The sequence below is a fragment of the Pan troglodytes genome, chromosome 6, assembly GCF_028858775.2.
Source record: "Pan troglodytes isolate AG18354 chromosome 6, NHGRI_mPanTro3-v2.0_pri, whole genome shotgun sequence".
Lineage (NCBI taxonomy): Eukaryota > Metazoa > Chordata > Mammalia > Primates > Hominidae > Pan > Pan troglodytes.
The window spans coordinates 118,402,171-118,425,000 of record NC_072404.2 but is presented as its reverse complement, the minus strand read 5'-3'; the positions used below and the strand labels follow the sequence as shown (position 1 = coordinate 118,425,000).

The 22,830-nt window shown below is 39.5% G+C and overlaps 1 protein-coding gene across 26 annotated transcripts in view; it reads left to right on the top strand.

Moving 5' to 3' along the window:
- The window catches only part of FBXL13 (F-box and leucine rich repeat protein 13), a 268,541-nt gene that overhangs the window by 16,458 nt on the left and 229,253 nt on the right, over window positions 1-22,830 (top strand). For 8 of the 26 annotated variants that reach the window (XR_010158650.1, XM_063814976.1, XM_009453912.4 and 5 more), the window contains exons 2-3: window positions 2,922-3,025; window positions 3,491-3,581. Coding sequence is in view for 6 of the 26 variants with exons in the window: in XM_063814976.1 (XP_063671046.1) it covers window positions 2,922-3,025; window positions 3,491-3,581 (195 nt within the window). In the remaining 20 variants the exon portion in view is untranslated. Of the gene's footprint in view, window positions 1-2,921; window positions 3,026-3,490; window positions 3,582-10,638; window positions 10,804-11,654; window positions 11,961-22,830 lie in introns of those variants that run through there. The other 18 variants (XR_010158651.1, XM_063814977.1, XM_063814983.1 and 15 more) reach the window with 6 other exon arrangements.

The following is a 22,830-nucleotide window of genomic DNA, read 5'->3' as shown; positions in this document are numbered from 1 at the left end:
TCATTCTCCAGGTGATTCTGATATGGATGTCCTCAGGGTGCCAGAATGAGATGGAGAAAAGGATGTAGAGTGAGGAATACAAAAACTCAGTACTCTGGAGACCCAGGCACAGAAGTGCTAGAGAGCAGATGGGCTTTTCACCAAGGATATTGAGGGAGCTGTGGGAAGTCTGATTGGCCTCCAGATAATAGATGGCTTCAACCCTTTTTGTTAGGTCCCTGTAGGACCCACTCTTGCTGGCTCTTTAGGTAATAGATGACTGTTCAAATTCAGGTTGCAACTGTGGTGAGACCACTAATCTCCTGTGCAACTATAGTCTCTTGGATTGGGGGAAAAGGGAGTCAGTCTGCAGGTGGCTGAGCACTTGTGAGCAGTTAGTATGGGCTCGGTCTGAAGGCAGAGCTGGAGAGGGAGAGGGATCTAAATCTTACCTTTCTGCCATTCTCTAAAGGACTGAGCTTCCTGCTTGAAAGCTGTACACTAAGAAGAGGAGCATGGAGCCATTGCAAAGGGGGAGATTGTTATTATGCAGGGTCCAATTAGGAGAAATTACCCTTTTTGGTTTTGGAGGAACAGTATGAGAATTGCTGAGAGTCTAAGAAAAGACCCCAGGCCTAGATCTGCTGACACTTGGCCTATGGAGGTAGGGAGGACTGCTCTGTGTAACTCAAGTAATGGAGTTATTTTATTCTGGAAATAGAGGATCAAGAGAAAAAGCCAGCAGGAGTGGGTCTGAAGCATCCCGACCACCCCTAACATGCACACTAGACCCCACCAGAAAACAGGTGAACCACAAAGGGAAAGAGAAATGCCGATGGAGAATTCCAGGTGGTTTCTGTGGGAAGTGTGCTGCAGACCTTTTCATCTGTCTCAAATGGAGAAAACATCAGTAATTCTGTATATCTTGCAGACACTTTTAACAAGAAGTTTCTTCTTTGGGGGGACCTCATAAGGAAAATGAGACAGCAGCAACTTTATGAGTTCCACATATGTGCTTTAAACAGTATCTTAGATCCAGCAAGTCCATTGTTTCCCACCTATGCGTACTAAGCTACAATTTTTCAAATGTATATACTCTGTAGATGTTGTGAATGATAAAATACAAATGTGTTTTTAAGAGTTCTTAAATTCACACATTTTAATGGTGGATTTTCTCAATCTCTTTTATGGTTGGGTCTAAGGAACTTTTTGGCAAAACAAAAACAAAACAAAACAAAACAAAACAACAGAACAAAACAAACCCCCCGCCAACCCCAATGAGTTTCTCATACTTTAAAAGGCTAGAAAACCCTGATGTAAAGCATCATAGTTATGTCTTCAGATTGGCTATAAAGAACTTACTCCTCACGTAATGCAAACCCTCACGGTACAGTGACTTTATTATATTGTTTATGATGGATTTTTAGAAAGAGGCAAGATAAACTGCATTTTTGTTTTACTTTAGCAGAATATTAACACTGAATAAATACAGAGGGGTATGTAAAAACACATTTACTTTAGAACTGTCACATTATTTGACTTTTTAACTGTATAAGAAAAAGTTTGCTGCTGCTAGAGTAAACAGACAACCCACAGAGTAGGCGAAAATCTATACATCCAACAAAGGACTAATATCCAGAATCTATAAAGAACTCAAACAAATTAGCAAGAAAAAAGCAATCCCATCAAAAAGTGGGCTAAGGACATGGATACACAGTCCTCAAAAGAAGATATACAGATGGCCAACAAACATGAAAAAATGCTCAACATCACTAATGATCAGGGAAATGCAAATCAAAACCACAGTGTGATACCACCTTACTCCTGCAAGAATGGCCATAATCAAAAAAAAAAAAAAAAAAAAAAAAAAGATGTTGGCATGGATGCAGTGAAAAGGGAACACTTCTACACTGCTGGTGAAAATGTAAACTAGGCTGGGCATGGTGGATCATGCCTGTAATCCCAGCACTTTCAGAGGCTGAGGCAGGCGGATCACCTGAGGTCAGGAGTTCAAGACCAGCTTGGCCAACATGGTGAAACCCTGTCTCTACTACAAATAGAAAAATTAGCTAGGCGTGGTGGCGGATGCCTTAATCCCAACTACTCAGGAGGCTGAGACAGAAGAATCGCTTGAACCCAGGAGGTGGAGGTTGCAGTGAGCCGAGATAGCACCATTGCACTCCAACCTGGGCGACAAGAGCAAGACTCTGCTCAAAAAAAAAGTAAACTAGTAAACAGTGTGGAGAGTCCTTAAGGAACTAAACGTAGAACTACCATTTGATCAGTAGTGGGATAGCAATCCCACTATTGGGTATCTACCCAGAGGAAAATAAGTTATTATATGAAAAAGATACTTGCACACACATTTATGACAGCACAATTCACAATTGCAAAAATATGGAACCAGCCCAAGTGTCCATCAATCAATGATTGAATAAAGAAATTGTGAGATATATATATCACATCATATATATATGATGCAATATGACTCAGCCGTGAAAAGGAACTAATTAATGGCATTCACAGCAACCTGGATGGAACTGGAGACCATTATTCTAAGTGAAGTAACTCAGGAATGGAAAACCAAACATTATACGTTCTCACTCATAAATGGGAGCTAAACTGTGAGGATGCAAAGACATAAAATGATACAATGGACTTTGGGGACTTGGGGGAAAGAGTGGGAGGGGTTTGAGGGATGAAAGACTACAAATTGGGTTCAGTGTACACTGCTCAGGTGATGGGTGCACCAAAATCTCACAAATCACCGCTAAAGAACTTACTCATGTAACCAAACACCACCTGTTCCCCAAAAACCTATGGAAATAAATATTTAAAAAACAAAAAAACCTAAAACAAATTGAACAATAAAAAGTTACCTGCTGCTTAGTAAAAACATGAAAATTCAGAAACATTGATGCCATTTCCCTTTTTTCCCCTAGGCCCTGTTATGTGGTATACTTGTTACATGTCCTGAGGATCCGCTGAGGTATTTAGAGGGAATGATCATGGTTATAATCAAAAGTGGTCTTCAGAATCTTCTTTGGTAAGTATTGTTTTGGTTTGTGATAGGGAAATATTTTATTTTGAAGGAAAACTTTTATCGCATAGTAACAAAATAAGGTCTTGCCAATGAATGCTTCCAATCTCAAGATTGTTAAGGAATCCCTCCACAGGCTTTTCAGTTTCAAAGACACAAACCTGAATAATTTGCCCACTGGATCTCAACCTGAGAAATACGGTGTATTCTTATCAGTAACGTGTTCATAGGGCCAGTTTATTTCAAGTTGGGAAAGAGGAAAGGGAAGCATATCCTCCTTTGGGGGACACGGCAAAATCTTGCAAGAGTAGTTTGAAAAAGTCCTCCAGGTGATTCTGATCTGCTTCTCCTAAGGGGAAATGTGTTTTCCTTCTCCTCCCTTTCATTCCACCTACAAGAATCACTGATTTAATTACGGAACTAACTAATTAATGAAATTAATTTTGACTGTATTTTATGATGTTATTAAAGGGATATGTGCATTACTCCATCAATGAAACCAAACATTCGAAGATTGTCTGAAACTTACCTGGAACAACTTTTTGAATTGGATGATCAGCTGGTAATTATTAGTAATCAAGAATACGCAAATATATATTTTAAACTTTGATGGAATTTTCCAAGTAGATTTTATATTTATGGGAGGTGTGAGGTCAGACTGTTTTTGTTGTTGGGGGCACCGAGAAAAGTGAAGGAATAGCCACACACATACACAGACGCATGCAAAGCCACATTCATAGTAACCTTCCCAAATTTCCAGAAAGTATTTACAAAGGCATTTGTTCCTTCTCTTTCTGATAAAATCTTTGCATTAAGTTTTCCCCCTTTCCTCTTTCTCCTCCTTCTCCTCTCATGCATCTTTATAAAGATAAAAATAGCATTATGGAAAGCTTTACAAGAGGATGTTTTCTTTCCTTTCTAATCTGCTTCCTTCTGTGTTCCATTCCACCGCCCATTCTCTCTGCTGTCTGCCTTCTCAGATTAGGTTACAGGGAATCATGCTCGTAATGACATGACCAAAATATTATTGACATCCAACTTAAAAGACAGATCTCATTGTTACTGAAAACCGGTGCCAGCAGCTAGTTTTCATCCTGTAAAGAGGGCAAGGAAGTAATTTAGGACATGAAGACTTTAGAACAAAGATTGTTTAAGAGAGGCTAACAGAGCAAAAGGCACATGAAGAGAGAAATACTAACACAAATTAGATATGTGTGGAACCATGTGTGATACCTCTCTTTTTTCTTTTTTTTCTTTTTTTTCAGACGGAGTCTTGCTCTGCTGCCCAGGCTGGAGTGCAATGGCGCGATCTTGGCTCACTGCAACCTCCACCTCCTGGGTTCAAGCGATTCTCCTGTCTCAGCCTCCCAAGTAGCTGGGATTACAGATGCATGCTGCCACGCCACTAAAATATAATTTTTTGTGTTTTAGTAGAAACGGGGTTTCACCATGTTGCCCAGGCTGGTCTCGAACTCCTGACCTCAGGCAATCCACCTGCCTCAGCCTCAGATTACAGGTGTGAGCCACTGTGCTTGGCCCGTGCATGATATCTCTTGATTACAGGGCTGTTGTCTGGTAGGTCCAGGCAGGACTTGGAGTTGCTACTGAAGTTGGATGTTGAAAAGTGGAATCAAAGCCATGTTCAAGGTGGGGGCTGAGAGGCAAAAACAATTTGAGGCATCTGTTTAGAAGGATGGGTGGAGAGTAACACTGGATCCTAATCAGTGGTCTGCAACAGAGAAACAGAATTAGAGGGATGAGATGATTCTGAGGTGCCAGTACACAGGGCAGAACCCATGTATCCCATCCTACTTGATCTGCATCATGGTGTGTAGGTGTTTTTACAGTACTTTATTAACCACAGACTTTTGACCTATGGAGTGCAGATATCTGCAAATTACTGTGTTTTTGGAGCTGTTTGGGGACAACCTCAGGAGCTGAGGGAGAGGCCTAGGGGACAGGATTCTGGGTCGTGTATGCCTACTCCTGTACTCCAGAATAGTTCTGGTTTCAGCATGATTTTGCTTGAGAAAAGCTTGACAACCATTGCTAAAATATACTAAAGTTTTTGAAAACCACTGATTTAGCATGGTAAACCCTATTGTCAATATTACAACAAAGACCTTATATAAAATCAGGCTGTGTCCAGTGTCCAGCTAGAAGCCCATAGGGAATCACTTAAAAACTGCGGAGAATTCTGGCCGGGTGCGGTGGCTCATGCCTGTAATTCCAGCACTTTGGGAGGCCGAGGCAGGTGGATCACCTGAGGTCAGGAGTTCGAGAGCAGCCTGGCCAACATGGTGAAACCCTGTCTCTACTAAAAGTACAAAAATTAGTTGGGCATGGTGGTGGGCGCCTGTAATCCCAGCTACTCAGGAGGCTGAGGCAGGAGAATCACTTGAATCAAGGAGGTGGAGGTTGCAATGCGCCAAGATTGCGCCACTGTGCTCCAGCCTGGGCGACAAGAGCAAGACTTCGTCTCAAAAAACAAAACAAAACAAAACAAAAACAAACAAAAAACCTGTAGAGAATTTCAAGAGACATCATAGCTACTTCAAACCTAAAGTTTTATTAGAAAAGGAATTGTCGGCTGGGCGCAGTGGCTCACGCCTGTAATCCCAGCACTTTGGGAGGCTGAGGCGGGTGGATCACCTGAGGTCAGGAGCTTGAGACCAGCCTGGCCAACATGGTGAAATCCTGTCTCTACCAAAAATGCAAAAATTAGCTGGGCGTGGTGGCAGGTGCCTGTAATCCCAGCTACTTGGGAGGGTGAGCCAGGAGAATCACTTGAACCTGGGAGGCGGAGGTTGCAGTGAGCTGAGATCGTGCCACTGCACTCCAGCCTGGGCGACCAGAATGAAACTCCATCTCAAAAAAAAAAAAAAGAAAAGAAAGGGAATTGTCAGAGATGTTTCATGATGTTGAAAATGCAAAAGTTAAAATATTAGAAGCTGATCCAAACTTAGAGTTATGACAGTTTGCCAAGGCATAGAAAAGGTGTCCACTTCATATAATAAGTTGGAAATAATAGAAATGAGATATGACTTTGCAAAAGCAATGACGAAAATATTTGTTAAGGTTAGACATGAAAATGTGAATCTCCAAGTGTCCTAGGGCTGCTTGTTAGAGGGCTCAACCTAGGTTGGATCCACATTAATTTCTCCTCCACCGTCAGAGAAAAATGAAATTTTTTTTTTTTTTTTACAAAGAAGCAAAACACTTTAATCCTTAATATTTTTGATATTTTAAAGTATATACACTAAAGCCAGGCACAGTGGCATGCACTTGTACTCCCATCTACTTAGGAGGCTGAGGTAGGAGAATTGCTTGAGGCCAGGAGTTTGAAACCAACCTGGGCAACATAGTGAGACCTCATCTCTTAAAAAAAATGTATAGTATACTAAATGAATATTGGTTTTACTTTTTTTCATATGCCTTTCCTATGTGGTTTTCCATACCGTTATAACTGGCAGTAAAATGATTTTTAATGTTTTAACAAAAAACTTCAAAGGTTATGAATAACTATAATTTTTCCCATTAATTATGGATTGCCTAATTGCAGGGTTTTTCAGTCTTACACTACACAGTTCTGCACAGTGAGGACTGCCTATATGTGCTGTTAAAGTGATCTAAATATGTCCTGAGAAGGACTCTGTACTTCTATATTTGAGTTCTTGTGGAAGAACTGCAACCTAGCTTAATAGGTAGACAAGATTGAAAACCTAACTAGGAGTATGTGCCTGTAACAATAGCTGAGACTTGGCCAATCCCAGCAGCCGTACTTTAACCATTCATACACTACTGAGTGTTCAAACTGTGTTCAACCAAGGAAAACATCAATCTGTAACCAATCCAGCTGTTCTGTACCTAATTCCAGTTTCTGTACATCATTTCCCCTTTTTTGTTTATAAATCTTCCACCAGGTGACTGCGCTGGAGTCTCTGTGAATCTGCTGTGATTCTGGGGGCTACCTGACTTGCAAATTGTTCATTGTTCAATTAAACTCCTTTAAATTTAATTCGGCTAAAGTTTTTCTTTTATCAGATGGTGTCAGAAATGGGATCTGAGGTAGAGCTTCTAGCGACCCCAGGAGCGTTGAGTGAACTGAACAAACAAGGTACCTGCAGGACCCACTTGTGTTCACTGATCTCTCAGAGCAGCTGGGGATCGTGGGTAAGCTCTCTCTCGGATTTCAGAGCTCCATGGATTTGTGTTTTGAGCTCTCCAAGTTTCTTTGAGCAAATTTCTGATCCAAACAGGGTTTGGAAGTCACGACAGAAACTCAGCTGGGTCCAGGAATGGATTTGATCTGGGAATTAATTGGCTTGGATCCAGTTAGAGGTCTCTTACACCTGACTGGTTCAGAAAGGAACTGATAGTAAGCAGTAATATTGCAGGGGTTATAAAAGTTGGCTTTTGAAAATTCACAGGAATTTTTATGTTCTACCCCTTTGTTTCATTTTTCTTGCATGCTTAGGTAGGAAAAATCATTGACTCAGTTAATCAAGAGACCCTGAGAATCAAGCCAATATTTTAGGTAAAAATGAGATCCTTAATTTCTGGAAAACTAAGTTCCTTCCAGCTTATACATTAGGCCTGGGAGGCAGCATAGTCTTAGAGAAATGACAAAATCTTACTAAAGGTAACTTACAGTGGAATGTTCCAAATGAGCAACAAAGCAATGAAGTGTGTTTAAAAATGAGGGTTCTCAGTAAAGTCTCTTTCAGTTAAGAACAGGTTTGGCGCTATGGGATGTTAACTGCTATTCTCTTTTGATTAATCTGTCTTGTACTTTTTGCTGATGGCTATAGGTGACAGTATTAGGCATGTACAGGACCATGGGACATGGGAAGCTTTTTCCTCCCCAAAAGGGGAAACTTGAGAGCTGATGGGATTGCTGGAAAAGATCCCTTCACTACTGACAAGTGGCCGCCTGAACTTTTCAGTGTCATTGCAATGAGTGGGTCTTGCTCTGGCCTCCCTGAGCTCTTCACCTTCCCCACCTTGCCACAGGCAATACTTTTCTTTCTCTACCTTTCCTTTCCTATCTTTTCTGTTACTCAGGGCAACCATCTTGCCCAGAGACCATGTGTTGAAACTCCTAGTTGGAGGTTGGATTAAAGATGACAGGGGCTATCTGAAGGCAAATTTAAGCCTTACCAGTTTGATATTGGGTGCTAAGCAGAGTGGCTAATGTCTATGTTTTATCATATGTGTTTTGTTCTGGCCAAAACGAAAAAAGATAATTTTCCTTTATGATGCAGCTTGGCCCCCAGGGCGATGGTGTGGCAAGCTGGGACGCTAGGGCTGCTCAGGGAAAGGGAAAGAAAGCCCAGAAGCCTGGCATGCTAGTAAAAGGGTAAGAATTTCTTACCAGTCATATTTCTGGCTTTTTTCCTCTTTTTCTTTGTGCAAAATGGTTAAATGAATGGCAAAAATTACTCTTATCTCCCGTGTAAAGTTTTGATTGATACAAAAAAAATTCTGAGGCTTCTCTTAAGCTGTAGTGAATCTGATGTGCTTTGTGTGTCTTTCTGTATTGTTCTGTCATAAAGAGGGGTACCTTAGGATAAAATGTGTGCCCAAAACCTCATAAGCCTGTTGTTCAAGACGACCCAGCAAACTGGTCAGTTACGTGCTTAGGAGCTTGACCTTGTAGCCACATGGCTATGCTTTCTCTTTTCACAATGGTGGCCTGGGTTCAGAGTTCAATCCCTAGCTTAGGGGATGAGCCTTTCTGATTGATATTTGGGTGACCTTTGCCATTTTTTGATTCTCTTCCCCTCCACGAACTGTCTTGAATTTTCCTTTCTCAGAGCACCTGTGAGGTTACCTTGGGTAAAGTTTAAAAGCCAGAAATGTCAGCTCTTTGGCCTGGCTAAAGTCGGGTAATAAGAAATTTTAAAAGGACTTTATTAAAGAGTGCTATGGTTAAAAGTCAGCTTAATTAAAAGTGGGTATTCAAGCTCTCACAGCCTGGGACTCCTTGGGAAAAACAGGAGGCACCAGAGACCCTTTCTTGGCCCTGTTCTTCAGAGGACTCCACCCCAAAGCCAGTAATCTAATTAAGAAACTTAAAAACTGGCGAATGGAAAATCTTACAACTACTGTAGTAATCTTCTTTGGTTTGTCTGTGTAGTTATATATGTGTTGTGTGTGTAATGTTTGTATAAAAGAACTCTTAATTCATTGGTTTAAACAAAAATAAGTGCTTAAATATTTTGAAAGAAAAACTGTAATGCTTTTTAGTTCATGTAACTTAAGTCATCTTTGGGAAATATAAACACCTTTAAAGATTATTGATAAAATAAAGACATTTAGTCTAAATTATGTGGGTCAGATATTAGGTTTGCTTACTATGTTTAAGGCCATAAACTGCTTTGACCTTTGAAAATTGTTGAATTTATTTTGGAGACATTACATTCTAAATAAGTCCTGGGGATATGTGGAATTAGCCATGCCACCTAGCTATGAAAAGAAGGTTATAAAGTAAAGAGATTTTATATAAGAAAGGATCTTGTAGAGTAAATTCTTGTCCTAAAGTAAAATGACTGGTTGTTTAAAAAGAGGGATGTTTAGGACAAGTCAGAAAGACCAAGCATGTTGTAGATGGTCTGTGTAAGTCGTGAAAGGATTCATAAAAGAAAATTTATGCACCAAAAGTGAAAGTTGCTAAGAATTACCATTATAACATGTGATTGAGACTACTGAAAAACTAGGTTTACACGCAAGGTGTGTGAGGAGAATGAAACATGTTTTTGGTAAGAGATTATAAGAATGCATGGGAATGTAAATTTTTACCTAGTTTAATGGGTTAAAGGATTGTTTTAAATTAAATAGAATAAAGCTAAAGGTTTGAACAAGTTGTGGAAGGTTTGTAAAAATTAACTTTGTAAAAGAAATTCTGTGTGTGAAAATATTGACTAAATTTAAAGGTGTATTGTTCAGTTTTTCTGTAAATTGAACATTGAAATAAAAGCATAACAGGGTTTTCTTAAAGCACTAATCTGCTCTTTAATAAAAATTGGTAAAGGGTTATAAAAGGTTTATGAAAATCTCACCTTATGGTCGAACTGATTAAGATTAGATAGATTTATCTGTGAGGTTTTATTAAAAATTGGGGTTGACATTAATAGTCCACTAATGCAAGGGTGAAATTTGGCTTTCTCTCTTGAACAAGATTTTCATGTAATATTAAAAGGTAATGAAAGATTTTTGTTTTGTTTGCCTTTTAAATACACTATCAAAAAAGAAAAAGGAAGGAAAGACAAAAGACAGATTGTTTGGAAAGCTGAGTCTTCCCTCTATCAATGAGTAGAGGTTTTTGCCTTTAAAAAATTTTTTGAGTCATCATTTTGGCTAAGTGAGTGACTTACAGTGACCTGGAATTCTAGTTCATAATATCAAGTGTTTTAAAACTTTATATATATATCTTTATATTTAATAGGCTTCCCAAAATTAAATTTCAGCTTTAAAATGGTCTTTTCTGACCTCTAACTTTGGAATGCTACAGAGGGCCCCTGAAGCATCCAAAAGAGAGGTAAACAGAATTATTTAACATGTTAAGTTACATGGGAAACATTGTCAAAATAAAAATAATGTTTAATCTTCAGGTTATATTTTAGTGAATGATATTAATGTATGTTCTAAAATTGTATGGGGCCAGGCACAGTGGCTCATGCCTGTAATCCCAACACTTTGGGAGACCGAGGAAGGCAGATCACCTGAGGCTAGGAGTTTGAGACCAGCCCAGCTAACATGGTGAAACCCCGTCCCTACTAAAGGTACAAAAAGTTAGATAGGCATGGTGGTGGGTTCCTGTAAGCCCAGCTACTTGGGAGGCTGAGGTGGAAGAATCACTTGAACCCAGGAGGCGGAGGTTGCAGTGAGGCAAGATCGTGCCTCTGCACTCCAGCCTGGGTGACAGAGCAAGACTCCATCTCAAAAACAAACAAACAAAAATGTATAGGACTTATAAAATTCTAATATGTCTGAGTATATACTGTCAACCATAATTATAGTTATTATGTTAAGTTATTGTATATCACAGAAATAACCAAACTTCCTTGTATAGAACTGCTAACCCAAGTAAAACAAAAAATTAATTAAATACCAAGAAAATACTTTGCCAAGATTTTCATGTTAAACCAGCCGATAGTGAAATTGATTAGATATACAATTTGAATTCCATAGTCTAAGTCTCATTACCTGTGATAACCATTAGTTATCAGTGCTATGAATTTAAATTGGAGAAACAACTGGTATTCAACAGGACATAAGTCCAATATTAAGCATAGACTCATGGAAGACCAGGAAGGCTACCTTGTCCTTCCTGAGCCCTTAAAGCTTTTGTTATTAAAGGCTCTGCATTCCATGACTCATCATGGAAAAGATAAAATCATCCAAATTGAATATATTGATATAATGATTTATACATTTCAAAAATAGTTTAAAACCAATGTTTGGTTCCATATTCCTGGGAAGACAATCAAACCTTCATGTACGCTTGGCTATCAGGTACGTTTGGCTATCCGATGGGTCATATAAACATTTATAAAGGGAGTTCATTCAACTGTCATTTTTAATGCATGTTTTATGCTACAGTAATTATTATGCCACAGTATATTTTCACCAGGTAAAGAAAGTTTTTATGGTTCACCGAGGATAATCAACTGCTTCACAATCTAGAACCTAAAGACTGGATCTTTTGAGAACATCAGAGAAAGACTGTGCTTGCCATCCACACTGCAACAAAACTTTGGAACCTTGAACTTTGAGTTCATAATCTCACAACTGAGAAGGGTCCCTCCACACTCTTGGAACTGTACACCCATTGGAACCCTTAAGGTAAAACTAACCAGGAAAGTTTCTCCCCAGAAGAAGATGGCATCCTTGATGTAAACAGCTTTTCCCGAGATCACAGATCAAGACATCTGCTATTGTGAGACTCTTATCTTTGAATATTTTTTCCTTATTTATGCCTCTGTAGCCAATAGAAATGACGAGGGGGTCTATTATGTGCACTTATAGGGTATACTTTTATTCGTGAAGGATTTTGCACCAGCCTTATACATGAATAACTTTATACTTTGATGGATAAAAGATGAGGGCCCAACGTAGGTGAGAAACTTTAATGGTATATATGTCGCCTCATAATCAGTCAAAACTCCTCTTAGCCCACATCATGGGTTAAATAGAACATTGCCAGGAGGCCTTCACTCTTCTAGAAGGACATCATTTGTTAGGTCCTTTTTCCATGGTTTAGAATAAAAGAGGCAATAATTAGAAATGTATCCCTCATGATAGGCTGTATAGCAGATTCTAATGTAAAGCCTATTGTTACACAACAGACTTTAAATTCTCTTGTGAAAGTTATGCTAAATAATATAATTGGCTAAACAGAAAAGTACCTGTGCAGCTTCTGACACTTGTGGCCTATGGAGAAATACATCAAACGTAGATTATAAAAATTCAGTTGTAGATGATTAATGAAAAGACCACTTAAAGCAAGTAGACTCTTTATCCAGCTCATTCTTTAATCTATTTAATTTTAGGTGGTTTGGTTTATGGGTACCCTGGGTAAGGAGCATACTCTAAACTCTTGGTATTATCCTCCTGAGAGTCATAATAATAGTCTCCCTGGTGCACTGTATTCTCTCGAGGGTTTTAAATCTTGCATGCAGCCACCTCTGGAATGTCAAATGGTCTCTCTTCAAATGGAAAGACGAGCTGAAAGAAATGTGCGACCATGAGATTACTATAACCTATGAATGACGTGGTGAGACTGGAAACCCAAAATGATGGTAACTGAGAGTGGCACTAAGGCCCTAAGTTTTGGTCACACTTTCACCTAAGTGAGAACCTGACCAAAAAGGGGGGAATCTTTTTTAAACAAAGTTGTGGGAGGCCACTGTTTTGGACTAAGCTCATTCACTAGGCCCCAACAGGCCAAACCAAACTAAAATGGGGTGACTTATGCTAAATGTGACATAATCAAACTAAGACTTTACGGAAACACATAGATCCTAGAACAGACCAGGTTTTGTTTTTCTCTGTAAATAGGACATTCCAGCATAAAGAGGTACCCATAAAGGGTCCCTCTACTCATACTTGTTTTTACCTTTGCAAAACTCAATGTTCTACTGTTTCCCAGTATGTTTCAAGACCAAATAAGTACTTTTACAATGGTGATAGTGACATTGATAATTAAAGTTTTGGTCAATCTCTCAAAACTGAGAAAATGACCAAAAGGGGGAAGTTGTTAAAGTGAACTAAAAGTGGCCTGAGAAGGATTCCCTGCTTCTATATTTGAGTCTTTGTGGACGAACTGCAACCTAGCTTAATAGATAGACAAGATTGAAAACCTAACTAGGAGTATGCACCTGTATCAATAGCTGAGTCTTGGCCAATCCCAGCAGCCATACTTCAACCATTCATACACTGCTGAGTGTTCAAACTGTGTTCAAATAAGGCAAACACCAATCTGTAACCAGTCCAGCTGTTCTGTACCTCACTTCCAATTTCTGCACGTCATTTCCCTTTTTGTGTCTATTAATCTTCTTCCACCATGTGGCTGCACTGGAGTCTCTCTGAATCTGCTGTGATTCTGGGGGCTGCCCAATTCACAAATTATTCATTGCTCAATTAAATTCCTTTACATTTAATTTGGCTGAAGTTTTTCTTTTATCATTGCCTATTTATAAAGGATAAATATGTCTCTACTTAAAGACGAGTGAATACAGGAAACTGTGAGTAAGCCAAATAGTAAAGAAAAAGTAGGAACTGCTCTCATAATAGTAGAAGGAAAGACAATTTCATTGTTTCAAGCGTTACAAGATGAAAGAATCAACCATTGTAAGGAGGAAATGAACTTCACAGACTTGGTTCTCATTTCTTAGGAAATGAAATCTCCAGATGGGCCTTCTAACTACAAGAGAAAGCATATATAAAATTTAAAAAATCTTTTTATTATGGAAACATTTTAATATAACACAAAAGTAGAAGGAATACCATAATGATCACTCATCATCTAACTTGAACAATAATCAGCATTTTGCCAATCTTGTTAATTTATTCTCTCTTCCTCCATTTTTGCTGGAGTATTAGAAAGCAAATCCCAGAAATTATATTATACTGTAGTGTGCATCTCTAATAGGAAATTATATTTTTAGAGAATAGAAACACAGTGCCACTGTCTTATGAATAAATAACAATAATTCCTGAATGTCATCTAGTCCTGATTATATTCAGATTCATATTCTATATTTTAGTTTCCCAGATTGTCTCAAAAATGTCTTTTTACATGTGGCTGTGTTCAAATCAGAATCCATACAGAGTCTACATATTGCACTTGGTTGTTATTTATCTAACATCTCTTGTAATGGACAAGAATTCTCCTTGTCTTATTTTTTCTGCCATGCGACTTATTTATTGAAGGAAACGGGTAATTTGTCTTGTAAAATGTCCCAGGTTCTCAATGCTTCCTCTAGTGTCATTTTACTTACTCTGTTTCCCGTATTTCATGCAAGCTGGTAGTTAAATCTAGATGCTTGATTTCATTCAGGTTCCCCCCTACCAACATTTTGTGTGGACAATAATATTGCATAGAGGTGTTGTGTTTTTCCTAGTGCGTCACATCTGGAGGCACACATGATCTGGTTGACCCACTTTTAATGAATCTTGACTCCTAGAGATCTTAATATCATTCTGTATTAATTGTATCCTACAATGTGCATATAATGATTTCCGAATAACATTACCATAGAACCACTAACAAAAAGACTACTGAATGAAGTTTAAGAAGATTATGCAATTCTTTTTGCATTTAAGATGTGTATATTCAGGTTGGGTGCAGTGGCTCACACCTGTAATCCCAGCACTTTGGGAGGCCGAGGCAGGTGGATCACCTGAGGTCAGGAGTTCAAGACCAGCCTGGCCAACATGGTGAAACCCTGTCTTTACTAAAAATGCAAAAAAATTAGTTGGGCGTGGTAGCACACACCTGTAATCCCAGCTACTTGGGAGGCTGAGGCAGGAGAACTGCCCAGACCCTGAAGGCTGAGGTTGCAGTGAGCTGAGATCATGCCATTAGACTCCGGCCTCGGCGACGGAGGTGCCATAATAAACATACGTGTGCATGTGTCTTTATAGTAGCATGACTTAAAATCCTTTGGGTATATACCCAGTAATGGGATTGCTGGGTCAAATGGTATGTATTTCTAGTTCTAGATCCTTGAGGAATCACCACACTGTCTTCCACAGTGGTTGAACTAATTTACACTCCCGCCAACAGTGTAAAAGCATTCCTGTTTCTCCACATCCTCTCCAGCATCTGTTGTTTCCTGACTTCTTAATGATCTCCATTCTAATGGGCATGAGATGGTATCTCATTGTGGTTTTGATTTGCATTTCTCTGATGACCAGTGATGATGAGCTTTTTTTCATATGTTTGTTGGCTGCATAAATGTCTTCTTTTGAGAAGTGTCTGTTCATATCCTTCGCCCACTTTTTGATATGGTTGTTTGTTTTTTTCTTGTAAATTTGTTTAAGTTCTTTGTAGATTCTGGATATTAGCCCTTTGTCAGATGAGTAGATTGCAAAGATTCTCTCCCATTCTACAGGTTGCCTGTTCACTCTGATGATAGTTTCTTTTGCTGAGCAGAAGCTCTTTAGTTTAATTAGATCTCATGTGTCTATTTTGGCTTTTGTTGCCATTGCTTTTGGTGTTTTAATCATGAAGTCTTTGCCCATGCCTATTTCCTGAATGGTATTGCTTAGGTTTTCTTCTAGGGTTTTTATGGTGTTAGGTCTTACATTTAAGTCTTTAATGCATCTTGAGTTAATTTTTGTATATGGTGTAAGGAAGGGATCCAGTTTCAGCTTTCTACACTTGGCTAGCCAGTTTTTTCAGCACAATTTATTCAATAGAGAACTCTTTCCCCATTGCTTGTTTTTCTCAGGTTTGTCAAAGATCAGATGGTTGTAGATGTGTGGTGTTATTTCTGAGGTCTCTATTCTGTTCCATTGGTCTATATATCTGTTTTGGTACCAGTACCATGCTGTTTTGGTTACTGTAGCCTTGTAGTATAGTTTGAAGTCTCCATGATGCCTCCAGCTTTGTTCTTTTTGCTTAAGACTGCCTTGGCTATGCGGGCTCTTTTTTGGTTCCATGTGAACTTTAAAGTAGTTTTTTCCAGTTCTGTGAAGAAAGTCAGTGGTAGCTTGATGGGGATAGCATTGAATCTATAAATTACCTTGGGTTATATGGCCATTTTCATGATACTGATTCTTCCTATCCATGAGCATGGAATGTTCTTGCATTTGTTTGTGTCCTCTTTTATTGTGTTGAGCAGTAGTTTGTAGTTCTCCTTGAAGAGGTCCTTCACATCCCTTGTAAGTTGGATTCCTAGGTATTTTATTCTCTTTGAAGCAATTGTGAATGGGAGTTCACTCATGATTTGGCTCTCTGTTTGTCTATTATTGGTGTATAGGAATGCTTGTGATTTTTGCACATTGATTTTGTATCCTGAGACTTTGCTGAAGTTGCTTATCAGCTTAAGGAGATTTTGGGCTGAGACAATGGGTTTTTCTAAATATACAGTCATGTCATCTGCAAAGAGACAATTTGACTTCCTCTTTTCCTAATTGAATACCCTTTATGTCTTTCTCTTGCCTGATTGCCTAGCCAGAAGAACTTCCAAAACTATGTTGAATAGGAGTATTGAGAGAGGGCATCCTTGTCTTGTGCCAGTTTTCAAAGGGAATGCTTCTAGTTTTTGCCCATTCAGTAGGATATTGGCTGTGGGTTTGTCATAAATAGCTCTTATTATTTTGAGATATGTTCCATCAATACCTAGTTTATTGAGAGCTTTTAGCACGAAGGGCTGTTGAATTTTGTCAACGGCCTTTTCTACATCTATTGAGATAATCATGTGGTTTTTGTCATTGGTTCTGTTTATGTGATGGATTATGTTTATTGATTTGCATATGTTGAACCAGCCTTGCATCCCAGGGATGAAGCCAACTTGATTGTGGTGGATAAGCTTTTTGATGTGCTGCTGGATTCAGTTTTCCAGTATTTTATTGAGGATTTTCACATTGATGTTCATCAGGGATATTGGCCTAAAATTCTCTTTTTTAGTTTTGTCTCTATCAGGCTTTTGTATCAGGATGATGCTACCCTCATAAAAAGAGTTAGGGAGGATTCTCTCTTTTTCTATTGATTGAAATAATTTCAGAAGGAATGGTACCAGCTCCTGTTTGTACTTCTGGTGGAATTTGGCTGTGAATCCGTCTGGTCCTGGTCTTTTTTTGGTTGGTAGGCTATTATTGCTTCAATTTCAGAACCTGTTTTTGGTCTATTCAGAGATTCAACTTCTTCCTGATTTAGTCTTGGGAGGGTGTATGTGTCCAGGAATTTGTCCATTTCTTCTAGATTTTCTAGTTTATTTGCATAGAGGTGTTTATAGTATTCTCTGATGGTAGTTTGTATTTCTGTGGGATCGGTGGTTATACCCCCTTTATCATTTTTTATTGTATCTATTTGATTCTTCTCTCTTTTCTTCTTTATTAGTCTTGCTATCAGTCTATCAATTTGTTGGTCTTTTCAAAAACCCAGCTCCTGGATACATTGGTTTTTTGAAGGGTTTTTTGTGACTCTCTCCTTCAGTTCTGCTCTAATCTTAGTTATTTCTTGCCTTCTGCTAGCTTTTGAATGTGTTTGCTCTTGCTTCTCTAGTTCTTTTAATTGTGATGTTAGGGTGTAGATTTTAGATCTTTCCTGCTTTCTCTTGTGGGCATTTAGTGCTATCAATTTCCCTCTACACACTTCTTTAAATGTGTCCCAGAGATTCTGGTACATTGTGTCTTTGTTCTCCTTGGTTTCAAAGAACATGTTTATTTCTGCCTTAATTTCATTATTTATTTAGCCAGGAGTCATTCAGGAGCAGGTTGTTCAGTTTCCATGTAGTTGTACAGTTTTGAATGAGTTTATTAATCCTGAGTACTAATTTGATTGCACTGTGGTCTGCGAGACAGTTTTTTGTGATTTCTGTTCTTTTACATCTGGTGAGGAGTGTTTTACTACCAATTATGTGGTCAATTTTAGAATAAGTGCGACGTGATGCTCAGAAGAGTGTATATTCTGTTGATTTGGGGTGTGGAGTTCTTAGATGTCTATTAGGTCTCCTTGGTCCAGAGCTGAGTTCAAGTCCTGGATATCCTTGTTAACCTTCTGTCTTGTTGATCTGTCTAATGTTGACAGTGGGGTGTTAAAGTCTCCCATTATTATGGTGTGGGAGTCTAAGTCTCTTTGTAGGTCTCTAAGGACTTGCTTTATGAATCTGGGTGCTCCTGTATTGGGTGCATATATATTTAGGATAGTTAGCTCTTCTTGGTGAATTGATCCCTTTACCAATATATAGTGGCCTTCTTTGTCTCTTTTTGATCTCTGTTGGTTTAAAGTCTGTTTTATCAGAGACTAGGATTGCAACCCCTGCTTTTTTTTTGCTTTCCATTTGCTTGGTAAGTATTCCTCCATCCCTTTATTTTGAGCCTATGTGCATCTTTGCACATGAGATGGGTCTCCTGAATACAACACACTGATGGGTCTTGACTCTTTATCCAGTATGCCAGTTTGTGTCTGTTAATTGGGGCATTTAGCCCATTTACATTTAAAGTTAATATTGTTATGTTTGAATTTGATCCTGTTATTATATTAGCTGGTTATTTTGCCTGTTAATTGATGCAGTTTCTTCATAGCATCGATGGTCTTTACCATTTGGGATGTTTTTACAGTGGCTGGTACTGGTTGTTCCTTTCCATGTTTAGTGCTTCCACCAGGAGCTCTTGTAATGCAGGCCTGGTGGTGACAAAATCTCTCAGCATTTACTTGTCTGTAAAGGATTTTATTTCTCCTTCACTTATGAAACTTAGTTTGACTGGATATGAGATTCTGGGTTGAAAATTCTTTTCTTTAAGAATGTTGAATATTGGCCCCCACTCTCTTCTGGCTTGTAAGGTTTCCGCCGAGAGATCCACTGTTAGTCTGATGTGCTTCCCTTTGTGGGTAACCCAATCTTTCTCTCTGGCTGCCCCTAACATTTTTTCCCTCATTTCAACCTTGGTGAATCTGACAATTATGTGTCTTGGAGTTGCTCTTCTCAAGGCATATCTTTGTGTTGGTGTCTGTGTTTCCTGAATTTGAATGTTGGCCTGCCTTGCTAGGTTAGGGAAGTTTTCCTGGATAATATCCTGAAGAGTGTTTTCTAACTTGATTGCATTCTCCCTGTCACTTTCCAGTACACCAATCAAATGTATATTTATTTGGTCTTTTCACCTAGTCCCATATTTCTTGGAGGCTTTGTTCATTTCTTTTCACTCTTTTTTCTCTAATCTTGTCTTCTTGCTTTATTTCATTAATTTGATCTTCAATCACTGATATCCTTTCTTCCACTTGATGGAATCAGCTATTGAAGCTTATGCATGCATCATGAAGTTCTCACGCCGTGGTTTTCAGCTCCATCAGGTCATTTAAGGTCTTCTCTACACTATTCATTCTAGTTAGCCATTCATCTAATCTTTTTTCAAGATTTTTAGCTTCCTTGGGATGGGTTAGAACATGCTCCTTTAGCTCAGAGAAGTTTGTTATTACCCACCTTCTGAAGCCTACTTCTGTCAACTTGTCAAACTCATTCTCCATCCAGTTTTGTCCCCTTGCTGGTGAGGAGCTGCGATCCTTTGGAAGAGAATAGGCCCTGTGTCTTTTGGAATTTTCAGCTTTTCTGCTCTGGTTTCTCCCCATCTTTGTGGTTTTATCTACCTTTGGTCTTTGATGTTGGTGACCTACAGATGGGGTTTTGGTGTGGGTGTCATTTTTGTTGATGTTCATGATATTCCTTTCTGTTTGTTAGTTTTCCTTTAACAGTCAGACCCCTGAGCTGCCAGTCTGTTGGAGTTTGCTGGAGGTCCACTCCAGACCCTGTTTGCCTATGTATCACCAGTGGAGGCTGCAGAACAGCAAATATTGCTGCTTGATCCTTCCTCTGGAAGCTTCGTCCCAGAGGGACACCCGCCTGTTTGAGGTGTCTATCAGCCCCTACTGGGAGATGTTTCCCAGTCAGGCTACATGGGGGTCAGGGACCTGCTTGAGGAGGCAGTCTGTCCATTCTCAGAGCTTGAATGCCATGCTGAGAGAATCACTGCTCTCTTCAGAGCTGTCAGACAGGGACGTTTAAGTCTGCAGAAGCTGTCTGCTGCCTTTTGTTCTACTATGCCCTGTCCCCAGAGGTGGAATCTATAGAGGCAGTAGGCCTTGCTGAGCTGCGGTGGGCTCCGCCCAGTTTGTGCTTCCTGGCCTCTTTGTTTACACTGTGAGCTACTCAAGCCTCAGCAATGGCAGATGCCCCTCCCCCCGCCAATCTGCAGTGTCGCAGGTCGATCTCAGACTGCTGCGCTAGCAGTGAGTAAGGCTCCATGGGTGTGGGACTCACCGAGCCAGGCATGGGAGGGAGGTTATCTCCTGGTCTGCAGGTTGCCAAGACTGCGGGAAAAGTTCAGTATTTGGTCAGGCGTGTACCATTTTCCCAGGTACAGTCTGTCATGGCTTCCCTTGGCTTGGAAAGGGAAATCCCCTGACCCCTTGCACTTCCTGGGTGAGGCGATGCCCTACCCTGCTTCAGCTCGCCCTCTGTGGGCTGCACCCACTGTCCAACCAGTCCCAGTGAGATGCACCAGATACCTCAGCTGGAAATGCAGAAATCATCTGTCTTCTGCATGGATCTCGCTGGGAGCTGCAGACCAGAGCTGTTTCTATTCGGCCATCTTGGAAGCATGCCCAAAAATATTCTTTTACAGACAGGGTCTCACTCTGTCACTCTTGCTGGAGTGCAGTGGCATGATCAAAGTTCATTGTAACCTTGAATTCCTGAGCTCAAACAATCCTCCTGCCTCTGCCTCCTGAGTAGCTGGGACTACTAGATGTGAGCTACCACACCTGGCTAATTTTTTTTTCCTTTGGTACAGACAGAGTCTCACTGTGTTGCCCCAGCTGGTCTCAAACTCCTGGCCTCAAGAGATCTTCCTACCTCAGCCTCCCAAAGTGCTAGGATTACAGGCGTGACCCACTGTGTCTTTTAAAATAATAAAATAAAATACAAAATATTTTAAAATAATGCTATCACAGAGGAGCATCATGTAAAAAAACCCTAAAATGTAAATGAAAGATATGGATTTGAAAAGTCTTACTGATGAACAAAGTTTAACTGTGGAAAGGAAACTTAATCTTAAGACCCTTAGGGGCTGGAGTTTTAATCATCTGGGAGAGGCAGACGGTGCCTGTGCCCCAAACAAGAATCAGTTGGTTGATAATCAGTTGGTTGATCCTGTATCCTTGTTGGCTCTGCAAAGGTATTTCATTTCTTTTGAAACTGAGTACATTACTGTTATCTGATAAGACATCAAAATAAACATTACTGTAATCAGGAAGGAGTAAAACATTAAGTAAAGTGTGGAAGTAATGAAGATATGAACTAGATTCATGTTGTTTAGGATAAGTTTAAGTGTAACATATAATAATGATGTGATATTTATGTATATTCTGTCTGCTACTTATGGCATTTTAGGTGTTCTAAGGAATGGCTTTGTAAATTGTAATTGTAGTTTAAATTATTTCAGGGACTTTACTTAATGAAGTTGGTAACAAACATGAACATTTTTAAGAAACATTGAGTTTCCAAAATTGTATTTATTTAAATATGTGTTTATTGGTAAAAAGCATTAAAGTACAAATGTTAGTGAGCGTTTCTGTCCAGGCACAAAAGCCCTTTAGGTATTAAAGACTCTTTTGGGCCAGGCACTGTGGCTTGTGCCTGTAACCCCAACACTTTGGGAGGCCGAAGTGGGCAGATCACTTGAGACCAGGAGTTCAAGAGCAGCCTGGGCAACATGGTGAAACCCCATTTCTACTAAAAATACAAAAATTAGCTAGGTGTGGTGGTGCACATCTGTAATCCCAGTTACTGAGGAGACTAAGGCACGAGAATCACTTGAACCGGGGAGTGGAGATTGCAGTGAGCCAAGATCGTGCTCCAGTCTGGGTGACAGATTGAGACTCTGTCTCAAAAATAAATAAATAAATAAATCAGTAATTTGCAGAAGATCAAGAAATAAGAAAAATGACTTATCATGAAAAATTCAACACTTCATACCATGCCGTGCTGCTATATATAAAGATATGTTCTCTCTGTATTAAAGACATGGCTTCTTTTTGCTATTGTTATTAACTTGTAGGGCTTTTGAAAAATAAAAAAAAATCTGAGTTGGGAGGGATTTAAATTAGGCATATCCATTCAACACATATTTATAATCCCATTCTGTTTTGCTATTATTATTCTAGAACAGTGGTCACCAACCTTTGTGGTACCAGAGACTGGTTTTGTGGAAGAAATTTTTTCCATGGACTGTGGTGGGGTGGTGGGGGTGATTTAAGGATGAAACTGTTGTACCTCAGATCATCAGGCATTAGTTAGATTCTCATAAGGAATGCACAACCTAGATCCTTTGCATGCACAGTTCACAGTGGGGTTCGTGCTCCCATGAGAATCTAATGCTGCGGCTGATGAGGTGGAGCTCAGGAGGTAATGCTCGCTTGCCCACTGCTCACCGCCTGCTGTGTGGCCTAGTTCCTAACAGGCCATGGACCTGTACCAGTCTGTGGCCTGGGGGTTGGAGACCCCTATTCTAGAATGATACTATGTGGGATATAAATGAAGCTCATTAATGAAGTAAAGGCATGGTACTTTATAATATGGTGA